The sequence below is a fragment of the Chelonoidis abingdonii genome, chromosome 1 (genome assembly GCF_003597395.2).
Source record: "Chelonoidis abingdonii isolate Lonesome George chromosome 1, CheloAbing_2.0, whole genome shotgun sequence".
Classification (NCBI taxonomy): Eukaryota; Metazoa; Chordata; order Testudines; family Testudinidae; genus Chelonoidis; species Chelonoidis abingdonii.
In genome coordinates this window covers 53,804,620-53,822,065 of record NC_133769.1, presented here as the reverse complement: position 1 = coordinate 53,822,065, position 17,446 = coordinate 53,804,620, and the positions used below count along the sequence as shown (strand labels likewise).

Genomic DNA, 17,446 nt, shown 5'->3' with positions numbered 1-17,446 from the left:
ACTCTTGGAAAACGTCTGCTTCCCTTATCCTCAAAGGAAATTAGCTGACTGGGCGGAGTCTGCCTTGAGCGAAGAGACCCCGGTCCAAGTTTCATCCAGCCTTGTCTTTGGCAGCGGAGCAGGAGGGTTTTTTTCTTTTTCCTCTTCCTCTCCAACATTCCGGTGAGAGGGACCGGGCTTGCCTTAGGGTCTGCATTTGGTTCCTTGCTCCAGTGGCTGAACGGTTCCTCAGTTCTCACTATCCGGCGTGAGGGAGAACGGAGCGAGGAGGAGAGCTTGGAAAGGTGAAGTCGGGCAGAAGGTTCCTTTTCTTCATTTTCGGGCTAAGTCTGCCAGTTCTTGGGGCTTCGGGTTGCTTTCCTTTTGGTTTTGGTTGCGAAAAGATATGGCAATTGATGATCGCTACGGCTCAAAAGAAACGGTTTGTTACTTTTGGCGGGTTCCCAGTGTTGTCGGCTTTCGGTGCGAGAGGCCCCAGGGCTCAGCTCCGGGCCCGGCCCTCGCCCCAAAGGCGTCTGTTTTGCCCACTGTCCCTTTCTTTTTTTCCCCCACCTTTGGCCTGGCTTTTTTTCCCCAACCTCTGTGATGGCGGTGAGAAGCGGCATGGTAGCTGGTTTGTAAATCTTGGTGGGTTTGCCGCCCAGGGTAGTGTGTGACCAGAGCCAGGCCCTTGGAGAATGACCTTGCGAAAGCTGACGAGGGCCGCTCGGTCCTTTTCACTGATGCCTACAGCGGCTTTCACCTTGTTGTTCTCCCAGAGCTCCGGGGGAGTGGCGCTACTAAGAACGTAGCCTCTGTGTCTGTTGATCGGTAGCTTTGCTGAGCCCCTCCTTGGCCAGAGGGGCTCGTCTCTGTCTGGCCTAGAAGCAGGTTTAGGAGGATTCTCGGCTCTAGGAGGTTGCCAGAAATGCCACACCCCTCGCCATGGGTTTCTCTTGCTGACATCTACGGGCGAAGTTGGTGGCTGTGGCTGGAGCGGGTGGGCTCTTCTTCCCTGGGGGGTGCTTTTCCTGCCTTCTTCTTTTTCCATTTGCTTAGTGGATCGACGGTGATGCACCGCTGCTCCTTCTGCTCCTCCGGGATTGGAATAGCGGCTCAGGCTGAGGCCCAGACCGGCTAGGTGGTAACACCCGTCACTTACTCCTCTAGAGCCCCTCTCTCGCTCTCAGGAGCTGCCGCTCTCCTCTCTGGGATTCCGCCCTCTTTATATTCCCCCCTTTTACGGCCGAGGCGGTGCGAGGGGCACGCTGAGCGTTTCCCCCCTTCCAGCGTACAGCCTCCATTCTTTCTCACTACCACGGTGGACCCCGCTACGTCCGTGCCCCTCAGTGTCCTGTGCCTGGTCTGGCCATGGCCCCGTGAGCTGGTGGGGGAACTCGGGGGCCCTCCTCTGCGATCCAGTCCGGGAGCCTAGCCTGCATTTCTCTCCTTCGCTGACTGCTTTCCTAAAAGTCCTGGTCTTCCCTCTGCGCTCTGCTGGACCAGCACCCAAATCCTCCAGGGAGTGAGCTGCCGTTCCCAGCGCGGCAGCACAGCCTCTCTCTCTTGCCGCTCCTGGCCTTTTTAGAGGCCCATGCCTCTTCCGGGCCCAGCTGAGTCCGCTTGCGCTCCATCTCTGCCCCTTGGCTCTCCTCCAGGTTGCAGGCCCGTTGGCGTTGATAGCCTAGCTGTGCACCTGAAGGCCTTCCAGTCTCTTGGGGGTGGATGAAAGTCTGTCAGCACAGGAGCGTGTCCTTGCGTTGTGTTTGCAGGCGCCAGGGTGCCTGAGCAGCAGGCGGTGGCTTGTTGTTAGAGGCATGATTCTGCTTGGAGCAAGATGGTCCGGTTCATTTCCGGACAAGACCCTGGCGCGACGGTCTCGTTGGCTGTGCGAGATTTCCCCCTGCTTCCCTTTTGTTCTTCTCCAACAGGCCTGTCGACCACAGCTGCACTTAGCGTCTCAAGGACGTGCCGGCTTGCTCCCGGTGGGCCGAACAGGCCTGGGGCTAAGGGTCTGCAGAGGGCAGCCGGTGTGGCTGCTTCCTAGGGAGGAAGGAGGCTCTTAGCACGGGCGAAGGCCACGGGGGGTGGCAGCGAAGGGCAGCTGGCGGCTGGAGTGGCCACCAGGGAGTCGTGGCGGCTCTCCAGCAATGGTTTGACTGGGTGGCCAAATGCTTTCCTGACGCCATGGCCCCCAATGACGCCCCAACGGGCTTCCTTACTGCCCGCCCCCAGCCACGCAGGGAGGCTGAACATGTCCGCTGTAGCACAGGCTGCGGCAGCTTTTCCAGTCGGCACCCCAAGGAGGCGAGAGCCTTAATAGAGTGGGCTACGCAGCTGAGGAGAGCTCCACAGCTCCCGCAGGCCAGGCGCTACGCTCGCAGACCCAACGCTCCCGGCCCCCTAAGACCAAGAAAGCCAGCGCCGCCTCAGACACAAAGCGCACACAAGACCTCCGCTGCTCCGCACCCTTAGCCGACCCAGCTCTCAGGCTAGCCCTCCCAAGTGCGAGAACGGAGGCACCCAGCTCAGACGCAAAGGAGGACTCTTGCCAACTTCTTGCCTCTTTCTTCTAGCCACTCTTCGCTACTGGCGTGGCCTCAACGGATCCCTCCCGGGACCGAAGGCGCGGGCGTGCATTCTATCCTACGCTGCCGACGCCACACGCACAGACACCCTTGCCTTGGCTATTCGTGGCACTGGAGGAGCGAGCCGTTTCCAAAGTGAGTGAACATTTACAGGTAGGTTGCTTTTTGGCTAATCCTGCTGAGGCCACGCCAACCAAGGGTTGGCATTGTTGGTTCTAGGCGTATGATTCTCGCCTTCATGGAGCGTGCGAGGAGTCCGGTTCAAATCCCGGACAAGCCCGCACCGCCTCTGTTTCCCCCAGGCTGTGTTTCCTGAACCTGCTTGTCACCTCTCCAGCCCCTTGCCGGGCTCCCTCTTGGAAACGCTGCTTTCCTTATCCTTACCAAGGATAGTGGACTGCCTGGGCGCGAGTCTGCTCTTGGGCGCAAGAGAACCCCGGCTCCAAGTTCATCCAAGCCTGTCTTGGCGCGGAGCAGGGAGGTTATTTTCTTCCTCTTCCTCTCCAACATCCCGAAGAGGAGGGCCTGCCTTAGGCGTCGCATTGTTCCTTGCTCCAGGGAACGAGGTTCTCCTTCCTGGCGGTTCCGAGGAGAGCGCGAGGAGGAGAACTTGGAAAAGGTAAGTCCCAGGGCGACCATAGTCCTTTTCTTCATTTTCGGGGCTGAAGTCTGCCAGTCTTGGGCTTGGGTTGCTTTCCTTTTGTATGGTTGCGGCGAAAAAAGGTGCGGCAATGATGATCGCTACGGCTCCCAAAGAAACGGTTTGTTGACTTTGGCGAGTCCCAGTTGTGGCTTCTTCGGGTGCGAGGAGGCCCAAGGCTCAGCTCCGGCCAGCCCTCGCCAAAGGGTCTGTTGCCACTGTCCCTTTTCTTTTTTCCCCCCTTTGGCCTGGCCTTTTCCCTCAATCCTTGTGGCCGTGAGAGCGCATTAGGTGTAAATTTGGTTGCTGCTCCTGGGGTGTGTGACCAAGAGCCGGCCTGAGATGACCTGGAAGCTGAAAGAGGGAGCGCTGTGCACTTGTCAACTTGATCCATCTCCATTTCTCTAACTGATACTACACACAACACAACACACACCCAGTTTGAACATGGAATTCCAAGAGTATTTTGCTATTACTCAAGATTTAGCTATAATATAGGCACTTCCTATGAGCACAGCATTAAGTTTGATCCACAAAGAATCCTGCTTCAGGGCGTCTAGGGCCCTTATAATGCTAATTTTTGAAATCAATAGCAAGCTGTCTCCCAGAGAGTATTTAATTCCTTGGAGATCCTTTGATAAATTTCAGTCTCGAAAATTGTATAAAAAATCCTTTCTTTGACCATATATACAGTAGTTGTTTCACTCAAGAAGTATTTGGCACAAGAGGTGATTGTGGTTTGCAAAGTTTTCCTTCCGTGTTTTCTGCATTCCTCATTCAACTGGACAGCCCTCTGTCAATATTTTACTGGCCTAAGTGATAAAAGAAAAGATCAACGTTAGTCAATTATGGATACAATTTTGTTTAATATTGCTTGTAATGATTAAAGCTTGTGGGGGAAATGAACTCGACAGTAATATTATTTGCCGTTCTGCGTCCTTAAATTACTTGAAGGACCTCAGTTTTGATACCAAAGTCAGATTAACACAACAGTGCATCGTACTGATACTATTTGGCATTTCAGACTTCAGTATTCACAACACTAGATATGTCAATGAAAGACCAATTAAATAGGCAAGACGGGTATGCAGGTTTGTCAAGGATGTGAAAAAGTGTCATTTTAGCATTATCTTCCCAGAGTTATTTTCGTACTTTTTTTGTGCTGCCATGATGCACCAGCAGTGGTGGCTCCGTGTTACAGGGTTGGACCTGGGCAGCCCACTCTGGTGTTGTGACCTAGGTATGCGGGGTTTGTTAGCACTTTGTCAGGTTTGCCCAGCTAGCCCCCTGTCCTCTGGGGACTTGGGGTAGTGGGGAGTGTGGGCCAAACTTCAGTGAGCGGCACTGAGGAACCTGGGTGCTGCATCTAGGAGGCATTGCAATGCTGGGTTGGCACGACTTGCCGCTTGCCCTCCGTTATGTAATGTGGTTGCTCCATCCCTCGCTGACCTCATCTTGTTATTTTCCTTCCTGTCCCATGCTCCCTTCCCATCTGCTGCGGCCTGATTCATCGGCACGCGGGTGTCTGGAGGATGAGAGGTGGCTTTTACTGAAGATGTCGTGTGCCCCACTGTCAGGACCGTGAGTTGAGGGAGGCGTGAGGCTGAGGAGGAGGTAGGACAACATCGTTTTACTGAAGAGCATGGAGCATCACAGTAAATTTATTACCTGTGACTTTTCAGTACATTTACTGTGTTCTGCTCGTGATGGACAGCGATTCTGCGTCCCCTTCAATGCATTATATCTAATGGGTGCAAAATTTTCCACTGTACATAAGCAGCAGCCAAGTTTCAGCATTATGGTTTGCTCTATCTGTCCTATAGAAGCAAACTAAATATTAAAATATGCTTTTGATTCCTAAAAAATCTTTTAGTTATTAGAACAGGAGGTTCTAATAGGAAATGAGACAAAACCCTCATTTAGGTTCTGAATTGTTAAATTTCATTTAAAAAAAAAAAATCATGGTTCTCAGGAAAATATTTATACAGAACTAAATGATCCATCGCTCTGCTTTTCAAGCAATTAGAATAATGAAGGTGGGGCTGCTCATAACAGCTGATTGTGATATGTGTTAGCTAGAAATATGAATACAACAAAATTTCTATCTATATCTATGTAAAGTGTCTATCTATCTATTCCAATTGGAGGACTGCCCAAAAATGAAAGCATGGACTTTTAATCTATCCATTATGTTATTCTGCATATATTCCAGAATACTTCAATATAGAAGAACTCAATGGGACTATGGAAAGGACAACACTAAGAGTCACTCAGCAGCTGCACAATTCTCTATCTTTATCTTTGGCATATACCAATTGATGCATTGTCCCCGCTGCTGTTCTGAAAATAGGCTTAAACCCCCAGCCACAGACAATCACAGTGTCTCTCTCTCTTTTTCCCATGTCTTTTAGGACTGGATACCGGTGACAGGTTCAGGAGTGAACTACCATCAGTCCATCTCATGCGTCATGGTATGACACAACGTGGTGAATGCTCAAAAAATGACTATGACATCGACTCGCGTAATCCAGCCCATAACGTATCATCAGTGCAGATATCGGGATGTCTCTATCTGTACTATGTCGTCTCTACTGCGTGTCTTCAGTCGCGAAGAGGAAAGGTGAGGTCCGAGTGCCTCAGTGACTCGCCGTAAGCCAAACTAGCAGCGGGCCACATAGCAGCACTATACAGACCATGCTACAGTACCCTGGCGTCCCACAGTCCAGGCGAAACCACCATGAGGAGGCAAGGAGACACAAGTGCAACATCACCCCTGATTCAACCATAAAGGATAAACAGTCCTGAAGAAGCCAGCCCTCTTGAGCCCAAGTCCCGTCTCTAGAGCTTCCGCCTGCTCTTCTGGAATATGTACCAGCAAACTCCACCTCGCCCCTGTACTTTTTCAACAATATGCGCACTTGCCTGTGCATCACACGAGCTACACTGCCGCGTTCCCCTTCAGGTACAGGGCTTCCATTCTCTCTCACTCCACGGTGACCCCGCTACCGGTCGTGCCCTTTCAGGTTGCAAGCCCTGGTGCGCCCTATGATGCGTAGGCCAGATTGCCACTCGCTTGGCTGTAGGCTGGGAACCGAGGGGCCCTCCTCTGCGGGATCAGTCCAGGGGAGCCTACGCCTAGCACTTTCTCCCCATTGCCTGGAAACTGCTTCCTTAAAGTTGGCTTCCTCCTGGCTCTGGCTGGACCAGCGCCCAAACCTCCCAGGGAGTGAGTGCCCCTGTCCAGGCAGCAGCAGCCCTCTTCTCTCTTGCCAGCTTCCTGTTTAGAGGCCCTGCCTCTTCCGACCCAGCTGAGCTTCCGCATTGCGTCCATCTCTGCCCCTGCTCTTTCCTCCAGGTGCATGCCGTGGCGTTGATTAGGCCTAGCTGGCCACCTGGAAGGCCTTCCAGTCCTCTTGGGGTGGGTGAAAGCTGCTCAGCACGGGAGCGTGCTCCTTGCGTTCGTTCGCAGGCGCCAGGGTGCCTGCAGCGGCAGGCGGTGGCTTGTTTGGGTCTAGGAGCATGATTCTTGCTTTGAGCAAGAGGTCCCGGTTCAATTCCGGACGAGGCCCTGGCCGACGGTCTCGTGCGATGGGGGGGATGGCGAGATTTTGCCCTCTCTCCCTTTTCGTTCTCAACAGCCTGTCGAGCCACAGCTGCTGTAGCGTCTCAGGAAGTGCCGGTCTTCCCCGGTTGGCCGACAGAGCCTGTCGGGGCTAAGGGCCTGGGGAGGGCGAGCCGGTTGCCCGCTTCCCCCAGGGGGAAGGAGACTCTGAGCCGCGGCGCCACAGGGCCACTGGGGGGGTGGGCAGCGAGGGCAGGCTGGCGGCTGGAGGTGGCCGCCCGGGGAGTCGGGCGGCAATCCTCCAGCCATGTTGGAGTTACCTGGTGGGCCCAAATGCTATCCTGACGCCCATGCCCCAGCAATGACGCCCACGGGCCTTCCTTACTCCCGCCCCAGCCACGAGCGGGAGGGTGAACAGTCCAGCTGGAGCACAGGCTGGGCAGCTTTCAGTGGGCACCCAAGGAAGGGAAGAGCCTTAAGTGGGGGCCTACGCAGCTGGAGGAGCTCCACAGCTCCCCGCAGGCCAGGCGCCGCTCGGCAGCACCCACACCTCCCGCCCCAGACAGAAGCCAGCGGCCCGCCTCAGACACAAAAGCGCACACAGACTGCCGCTGCCCGACCCTAGCCGCCGCTCTCAGGGCTAGCCCCTCCCCAAGTGGAGAACGGAGCACCCAGCTCAGACGCCAAAGGAGGACTCTTTGCAACTTTATGCCTCTTTCTTACTAGCCACTCTTCTGCCTGACTTGGCGTGGCCTAACGGATCCCTCCCGGACCGAAGGCGCGGGCGCTGCATTCTACCGTACCGCTGGCCCGACGCCACACTTCACAGTATCTTCCTTGCCTGTGTCTATCGTGGCCACTGGAGGATGTGGAAAGTGAAGGCCAAAGTGGTCCCAGTGGTGGTAGGAGCCCTCGGGGCTGTGACTCCTAAGCTGGGTGAGTGGCTCCAACAGATCCCAGGAACAACATCAGAGCTCTCTGTCCAGAAGAGTGCAGTGCCAGGAACAGCTAAGATACTGCGCAGAACCCTCAAACTCCCAGGCCTCTGGTAGAGGACCCGAGGTTGAGGAAGACACATACCACCCATAGGGGTGAGAGGGGAATTATTTTTATATATATACACACACACACACACACACACCAGGTGTGGCCAACCAGCGGCTGTTTTACAGGTAAAATGTGGCTAATGGAGCACCTTTCATGTCCCCATCATTCTTCACCTACCAGACAGGAGGGAAAGGGGGCTCGACACTTCTGACTTGTGGCAGGGTGGTGGGGGTAGGGGCTTCTGCCAGAGATGACTGGTGCCTGCTAAGCATGGGTGGGAACACAATTTAAAGGTTCAGCCCCCCCCCAACAACTTAAGTTAGCGCCTGCTCCCCTCCTGCTCCAGCATGACCCCCTCTTACCCTCAGGGGTCTCTCCCTAGAACTCCCAGGTGTTAGCTCCATGGGCAGAGGCAGCAGCAAAAGCGGCAGCTCTCCCTGCAGCTCCCAGCTGTTTGCCGCTGCCTCTCCCTATGGCCGCAGCTCCCAGCTTGCTGGCTCCAGCAGGTGTCGCGCAAGGAGAGGGACCCAGAGGCACCATGTGACTGAGTGGAGCCAGCAAACCCTGGAAAAAATCGGGGGTGGGAAGGGGGAGGCATGTGAACCCATGTGCCCCCCGCATGCGTCACCTCTGGCTTCTGCCTAGCTGGGAAGGGGGTCTCGGGGCTTCAGCTCTGTGGGAAGCAACTGCCGAGGCTCAGGGCTTTAGTCCCACTTCTGCTGAAGCCCCAAGCTTTGGAAGGTGCACCCCAGCTCTCGAACTTCTGAAGATTGTCATATGCAGCTCAGAGGGTCAGTAAGTTTGGCCATTTCTGATATATACATTATAGGGAACAAATAAGAGTTAAAGGTAAGGATTGCATACTAGTCATACTAGGCTTAGAAGGCCAAATTTAATATGCTAAGAATCATTTTGTTAAACTCTAATCAAAAGGGAGCTCCGTATTATGAACGACCAAAATGCACCCAGGTACATTACCCTCATCTTGCTGAGATTTCTGTAGTCATAATAGCTCTCGTACTGCTCTGCAATCTTCCTGCACAAGATGATGCCATTCTCCCAACACTGTAGACAAACAGGTTACAGAAATACTCAACAGAGAGAGGAATCATGCTTTGTGGCAATTTCAAATAGCTTTCCAAATATCTTCTATTATTGCTACAATTTCCCAGTAACCAACAAATATGAGGCAGGCTGTTGCCCCTAAGGATATAACAGAGACAACACCTGTCGTGTGACAATTCAAAATATGTTATTAAAGCTTGTTCTTTGTAGGCTGACTGAACTGCACTCCCAGTTACTGAACACGCTTGAACGTAATACCCACTGTCTGCAGTACCTTGATAAGGGCAAAACTCCCTAACTCAACTTCTGGACTCTTTGAGGCATCAAAACATATATTTCCAAAGTTAGTAGATAAAAGGAATCATCTGAGTAAAGATACACTGTGCCACTGCAGAAGGTAGAGATCACTAATGAAGTGATATCTATCTCCTCCAGCACTGAACATGGGATTTATTAGACTGGTTATATGTTCCTATATAAAATGTATTTTACATATGAAAGAGTAGAAAAATTAGGAAAAATATTCCTTCCTTGAATTTTTTTTGGGTGAGGAGGAACAATCTAGTTGAAAACAAGTTTTCAGTTTCACAAGCTCAGAGTATCCTTAAATTGTTTCTGACTCATTGCTAACCAGTGTTCAACATTAGTTTTAATTCTACTACTTACAAAAATTTACATGGCTATTACACTGTAATTTTTTGTATCTAGGTATCTATCTGTACTTGTGTAACAATTATCAAGGAGAGAGATTTAATTAAAAATTAAGCAGAGTATAATTTTTAACCAGATAATATTGGTAGCCAATATTTGTGCCAGTCTTCAGACCAATCAGCTATGGTTTCTTCCTAATTTGGGATAAGATTTCTGAATAATGACAATATACTACGGTCACCATTAAAACTTACCAACAGCAGCATCTGAAATATTAGTAGCAGTAATACTGCTGCTGCAGTTGCTATTCAAGGGAGCCAGCCTGGTTCTGTAGCTAGAGAACAGGCCTAACAGTCAGGAGACTTGGGTTTTAGTCCCACTCAGTCACTGATTTGTGTGAATTCAGCATGTTTCTGTCCTCATGTGGCTCAGTTTTCCCATCTGTAAAATGGGGAAAATGATACTATCTTTTGTAAAGTTCTCTGAGACTTGCATTTGAACAGCACTATGCAAGTCCTAATCAACAGTATTTCAGACACCATGTGTGGTAATTTATGGCAAATGTTCACTTTTATATGGCAGTCACGTCCCTGAATATAAGAAATAAACACTGCAAGACTGGAGGGGATTTTACAATCCTACTAACCATTCATGATAAAATCAATAATCAAACACACTTACCTTTCCCCGGTCAAAGTTCTGGATGATTGTAAGGTGAAGATACTCTTTGCGCTGCCACTCTGTTTGCATGGGATAGTTTAGAAATTCTCTCAGTGGTCGGTCAGACCATTCTAATAGCTCATCGTACAGCAGCAGTGTGTAGGCAGCCTCTGTCAGACAAGTTACAAAGTGTTATATGTAAATATGAAAAATATAAAATACCTCAAAAGCCACGTTATTTAAACCTGCACCGACCATAATATTCTCATAAAAGTTATACCTCTGCATAGAACGACTACTTTACCTAAATCATTATAGGGGGAGCTGGTAGCACAAGGTTGCTCTATACTTCCCACAATAATATGCTGTTTTCAGTTGCCTATAGCTTTGCCATACTTTAACTGCCCGGGATGAAATTTCCTATGCTGGGTGTCTGCCTCAGGCTGAATATTTTTGCAAGTTTTAGCAAAAATGGCCCAGCCATTACCGAGAATGAGATTAGGGAAAAATATGTTGTTTTGCCCATGTTAAAAACTTCTTACAACTGTTTTGCTGAGAAGCTCTAGATCTGCTATGCTTTGGAGTATGGACGTGAAGTTTGGCAGAGGGATGGGCTTGTGTGTCAGATATGTGCCTTTTGCCGTCCCCATGAAAAAATAACTAAATTATAGGACACTGAAAACTGTCAGAAGCTCAGTAGAGACTTGTTAGAGTGTAGCACCTAATTTCTCCAAAGATTCAATCTACGTTGGACGTGTTCACTGCAAAGGCTGAGCAGGACTTTCCCTGCAATTGCTAATCCTGGCTGCTGCCAGGCACCTGGACTGAGAGCAGGGAGACGGTCTCTCCTGTGCTCTGAGTGTTCCCTCAGCAGCATGGAGAAGGAAGAGGAACAATCTGATCAAAATGCAGAGGGGTAAGGAGTTGGACCTGGGTGCAGAAAGAGCAGAGGGAACAGACTGGGTCAAGGGAGACTGGGGAGAAAAGGGGAAGACTAGGAGCCAGGAAAGGGGGGTGGGGGGGAGAAAGGATAGTGGCTGTACAAGACGATGGACTGGGAGCTGGGGAAGGGGGGAAAAACAGGAGAGGAGCTGGGACAGAGAGCCAATGTGGGGGAAGGGCATGTAAACGACAGGAAAATGAGAGGAGGGGCAGAAACTGGCACTGTTTAGACAAGGAAACTAGGACTGGAAGGTGGTAGCGAGTCACTGGCATGAAGAGCTGGGGTAAAAAGACAGAACTTGTACAGGGACAGGCTGAAGGGTACAGGGCAGAAGGGATCAGGGCTGGGAGGAATGAGGGCAGAAGGATCTGTGCCCACTAGAGCACACTCCCCTACAGCCTGGAATGAAACCCAAGAGTCAATATTTCCCTTCTGTCAAAAGTATCAGTGAAACCCTCTGGCACAATGTCTCATTCCCCTCTACTGCTGGTCCACATAACAATAATAAGTTGTCATTCTCTATCAGTTACTGTTAGCTTCAGTGGCAAGAACTGAGCTGTGGATCTAAAGGTTCTAACCCGGCTGATGATCCCCATAGTGGAATCTGTTTTTTTCAGTTTGCTTTTTTAAAAACCTAGGAAATTACACAAACACACACAAAATTGTGTAAAAAGAACATTATTAAGGTTGCAAAGTCAAACAATCAAAAGTTAGGATATGCTAGAATTAAGGTTGCTTGTGCAATCTTCATTTGGCTCTCTTGTATATATGCATTAGGATACAGTCTTTCACTACATGATCACATACTATTTTTTTCCTCTGCCTCATTCAGTGCACATGATGGACGATGCTATGGGAATGCATAAGGGTTGTGAAGTGTAAGAAACTGTTGTCTGTAGGACCCCCTGCTTCATTTGTTGCAGGATCTGGAAGACGTGTAGTGATTGAAGCACAAAGGCAACCTTAATTCTGGCATTTCCTAACTTCTGAGTGCTTGTCTTTGAAACTTAAAAAATGATATTTTAATATAATTTTTGCATATAATTTTATATTTAAGATGTCCAATATATTTATTTATAATTTTACTTAAAACTACTTGCTATAAGATTGATACAGCTTGACTTCTTTATTGCGAACAAACTACTAAATCTAAATACACACTAAAAGAAAATTTATTAGTATTCCTTTCCTTTTCAATTTCTATCATGGAAGCCTTAGCTTGGAAGATTTCTGTAGTACGAATCTGTATTTGCAAGTTCTTGGATATATTGTATTGTATATAAGTAACTTATTAACACCACTGGCATGCACCAAAAGAAAGCAAACAGGAGGGGCTGATTTACAATATGGAAAAATCTGTCTGAAGAGGAAAGGTTCAAAGAGTTAAACATTTCTGCAATTAATGGAAACTGAAAGATTATCTCATTCCAGTTTTGAGGTCTCTGAAGGGACACACAAGGAACTAGGACATTATATATTCTGCTCACAAGGGGATTAAACGTATAACCATGACTGGAAGCTGTGGAAGGAAAGATTTATGCTAGATAGATTTAAAAAGGCCTTTTCTCACCAAGAATTATTAGAATGTGAACCAGTCTTGTAAATCATATTATGAAGATAGATAAAATAAATGAGAATAAGAGTAAGCTGCCTGCATCACTGGAACAAAATTATATAACTAGATGAAACAAAAGTGTAACATACTGGAGTGCTGGTAAGAGAGGGTAAGAGAGTAAACTTTACTTCCTGTCCTCAGGCAACTGAAAAGGGTCAAGGTTAAACCAACCTTTTTATATGTGTTCTTTTCACTGAACATCAGTATGTAAGGCAAAGGAATGGACTAGATGAATCTTTGCTTTTCAATGTAAGGACCGTTTCTATCCTTTGTCATGGACTGAGGCCAAACCTTCCTTAATCAGGTAGCACTAAATAAGACTGACTGAGTGTCACAAGAAAAAAAAAAAAAAAAAAAAAAGCAAGTGTCATGGATTGCAAATGCTAAAAAAAAAAAAAAAAAAAATCTATAGAAAAATGAAAAAAACTGTCATGGAGGCATTATTTTGAGCAAAATACTGCTTAAAATAAGAAGTGAATAGTTTAAAACCAAAAAAAATCAGGTCACAATCAGTGCTCAGACTACACTGGACATACATATAGAAACTAGTGTGTAAGGATCCATTGACGTGCCTTGCTCAGTTATTAAAACCTGTTATGTAAAAAACTATAAGTCACAGTTACGTCACAAAAATCATGGCTGTGGCAACCATATATCTCCAGTTGGTCATTATACCCAAATTATATGAGAAGGTCCCTGAAGTTATACAACAAGCTCATGAAAAAACTCTCCCCTCAATACAACTTCCCAATCCTCTGACACACTAAACATATAGAGGCCAAACAGGTATGGTGGAGTTAAAGAAATCCTCTCTCCTTTGTACCTTAGGAAGTCCAAGCTCCATGTACCCAACACAACTCCACCTTGCCCAACAGGTCTCCTAATGACTTTTTTTTATATACTACAGGTTTTGGTATTGAACCCTCATAATTACAACGTGCAAGTTACGGAAGAAAAGCTGGAGTTTTTTTGGCTGAGTCGATGTCAGCTGGATTGAGGCCTCTAGTACCCACACGACAGAAGGTCAGTTTGGGATTTTGCAAACCCCAAGTATTTTGATACAGGGGAAGTGATTGATCTCCTATTTCCTTCTTCATTTTGGACAGAGGCTAATGTGACATAAAATTCGGAGTGAGGCAACTGAAAAAACAGTTACCTACCTGGAACTGTTCTTCGAGATGAGATGTAGACATGTATTCTACTTTGGTGTGTGCATGCCCAGCACACTGGAGCTGGAGTCCTTTATGTAGCAGCACCAATAGGGGCAGTGATCACATCTTGTGGCCATTGCCCTGCCCCTAGCCTTATATGGGGGGTGCCATCCCAATCCCCTCCGTTCCTTCACATCAAACTTCAGATATATAGACTCAGATCTGGAGGGGACTGAGGGTCTGTTGCGGAATACACATCCACATCACAGAATAACAGTTACAGATAGGTAACAGGGTTTTTTTTTTGTTTGTTTTTTTAACAGACACAGCAATGTAATCTACTACGGTGACTCAAAAGCAGGACTAATAGGAGGTGGGGTTCAGAGTCTGCAGGACTGCTTTCCCAAAGTTGCCATTTGACCTGGAGGTAGCAATAATGGCATAGTAGTTTGTAGAAGCATGCATAGAAGACCAAGTTGCAGCCCTGTAAATGTCCAATATAGGAATGTCACTTAGAAATACTATGGACGTTGCCTAGGCTCTTACGGAATGAGCTCACACCTCTTGAGGCAGTATAGCTCAGGCTACTTCTTATGTTGTCAAGACACAGGAAGTGATCCACCTGAAGACTGTCTGTGAAGAGACCATGTTAGGGATCTCAGTGGGGGCGGGGGGAAGATGTGGGGACCTGTATGAAAGACCCCCCCTAAGCTTATATTCTAACAGCGTAGGTTAAAACTTCCCCAAGGCACAAATTCCTTTCCTTGTCCTTGGACAGTATTGCTGCCACTACCAAGTGATTTACACAAAAATTCAGGGAAGAGTCACTTGGAATCTCTATACCCTCAAAATATTCCCCCAAGTTCCTTCACCCCATTTTCTGGGGAGGCTTGAGAATAATATACCACCAGTCGCCTTAGCAACGTGAGCACAGACCAGACCCTTTGTCTTCAGAACACTGAAATCAAAATCAATCAGGTTCTTAAAAGATTTTTTTTTTTTTTTAAATAAACAAAGAAGAATTGCACCTGCAAAAATCAGAATGGAAGGTAACTTTATAGGGTAATAAAAAGATTTAACACACAGAGGTTTCTCCTCTGGACTCAGCATCACAGTTACAAAAACAGGACTAAAACTACCTCTGTAGCATAGGAAAATTCACAAGCCAAAACAAACGCATTTCCTTGCCCTACTTACAATGTCTGTGGGTTTAGATGGATTATATCGGGTATATTCTCAGGAGATATTCTACCTGCTTGGCTTCTCCCTCCTGCAGAGGGAACAACAAAAGAACAACAAACAAAACCTTCCCTCCCAGATTTGAAAGTATCTTCTTTTCTCATTGGTCCTTCTGGTCAGGTGCCAACTAGATTATTTGAACTGCTTAGCCCCTGACAGGTAAGGCAATCTGGTACAGCTGCCAAGGAGGGATCTTATGCTACTGCATACATAAAGATTGCTACTCTTCCCCCTATTTTCATGACAGACCACTTGACCCTCAATTTGGTCTGCATAGGAAACAAACAAATGAGATGAGGAGCAGAAAGATTTGGTCCTCTCCAGACAAAAAGCTAAACACCACCTGACATCTACTATATGAAGACATTTTTCCTCTGGGGTTGAATGCAGCTTGGGGAAGAACACTGATAAATATATAGTCTGGTTCAAGTGAAACTGGGAAAGTGCCTTGGATAAATCTTAGGGTGCAGCCACAGGGTTCCTTTGATTTTAGAAGAGCCTGAGCGAAGACCCCTTCGAGAGCAAAACAGATGGCATTTCTCATTTCTCTCGTGGCAAACTGATTGATTGTTGGAATGCTCCAAACTGCAAAGATGGACTGCAGGACGCTGGCTTCAGGGACCGTTAATGATTCAGGGAGAAATTTCATCTGAGGTGATCCTCCAGGTGATTCTGTATCCCAGGGAAGTGATCGGCTGTGGAGGTAATATCTTCCCCAATGCAAAACTGCCATAGTCTAATCGCTTCCTGATACAGCATGTTGGAGTGTTCTGTTCACTTGTTCACGTAATTCATTGCACTGGTATTGTTGGTAAGGATGAGTGCCACTGAGCCTATGATGTGATCCTGAAAGGTCTGACAGGCACTGTAGATGGCTCGAAGCTCCAGGGCATTGATACTCAGAGAAGCTTCTTGTTCTGACCACAGACCTGGAACTTTCAGGAATCCCAGATGTGCTCCCCAATCTATTAAGGGAGCATTGGTGATTACAGTCTTGGTTGTTGAGGACTGAGTAAAAGGAATGCCCTGGCACACAATATCTTGAATCATTCACCACCATAAGGAGTCCAGGATCGGTGGACCAGCCAATCCAAGGGATGATGAATCAGATGATAAATCAACTTCAGTCACTTCCGAAGAGGACGAAGGTGTAGTCTGGCATATTGGACTAGCTGTGGATCTGCAGCCATATGGCTTAGGCTATGATTAAGCGTTGAGATTGCAGTTCCAGACATAGGTGGGGAATTGCCTGGAATTGGTCAGTTGGCAGAAATGCTCTTGAGCTCAGAATAAAGCAGGGACCCAAGGAACTCAATTCTTAGAGTGGGAGCCAACCTTAATTTCCCAATTTTTAGGACAAGACATAGATGATCAACTAAGCGTAGTGTGAAATGAACATGAAAGAGGACTTCCTCTTTGGATTTGCCCTCAATAACCAATGGTTGAGATACAGGAAGATAAGAATTCTCCTCTTCCTGAGGTATGCTGTTACCACAATCACACACTTGGTAAAAACCCAGGGAGTGCAAGACAGTCTGAAAAGCAGCATGATGTATTGGTTGAGGAACCTCCTGTGGCTTGGCAGGATTGCTATATGGAAGTAAGTGTCCTGAAGGTCCAGGGCAGAAAACTAGTAGTTGTGATTTAAGATGGGAAGGATAGCTGCTAGGATTACCATAACAGAATCGCATGTATCTGATGTATTTATTGAGATCGCAGAGGTTGAAGACATGTCTCATCCCTCCCTTGGCCTTGAGGATCATGAAATACTGGGAGTCTCTTGCCACTTGAGTCCTTTTTATGAATGACTTACCAGTATCTCATCTGCCTTTAATGTGCCCTTCACTGAGACACAACAAGCACCTCATGTGAGGATCTCTGTTGAGGATGGCCCCCACACACAACTGGCAATGCTTGAACCCCAGTGAGGTCATTGCACAGGGCAGCCAGTGCTTGAACCCCAGTGAGGTCACTGCACAGGGCAGCCAGTGCCTGTAACTAATACTGTACTAACACTAAACTTAAGATACTCCTAACTACTATACACAAGAGAAATTCATCAGAAAATAGACTGAAAGCATGAGGTAAAATCACCACACAGAGCTTCAGCTCTAGCCAAGGATTGTGAGATGGAACTGAAGGGATCATGGGAGCTGCAGGGAACGAGCAGGTACTGCTAAGCAAATGTATTTGGCTCTGGAGTGCTTTATGTGCACATATTTAAGTAGAATACACAGCTGCATCTACTTGAAGAAGAATATTTTGTTACCCACTCCAGTAATTCTCTATAGCATCTACTTGCCCAA

The 17,446-nt window shown here is 47.8% G+C and overlaps 1 protein-coding gene across 1 annotated transcript in view; it reads right to left on the bottom strand.

Annotated features, from left to right (window-relative positions):
- Positions 1 to 17,446, bottom strand: part of DOCK4 (dedicator of cytokinesis 4) — a 421,428-nt gene that overhangs the window by 32,906 nt on the left and 371,076 nt on the right. Inside the window, 2 exon segments of the mRNA XM_032782929.2 lie at positions 8,795 to 8,881; positions 10,214 to 10,362. Coding sequence (XP_032638820.1) covers positions 8,795 to 8,881; positions 10,214 to 10,362 — 236 coding nt within the window.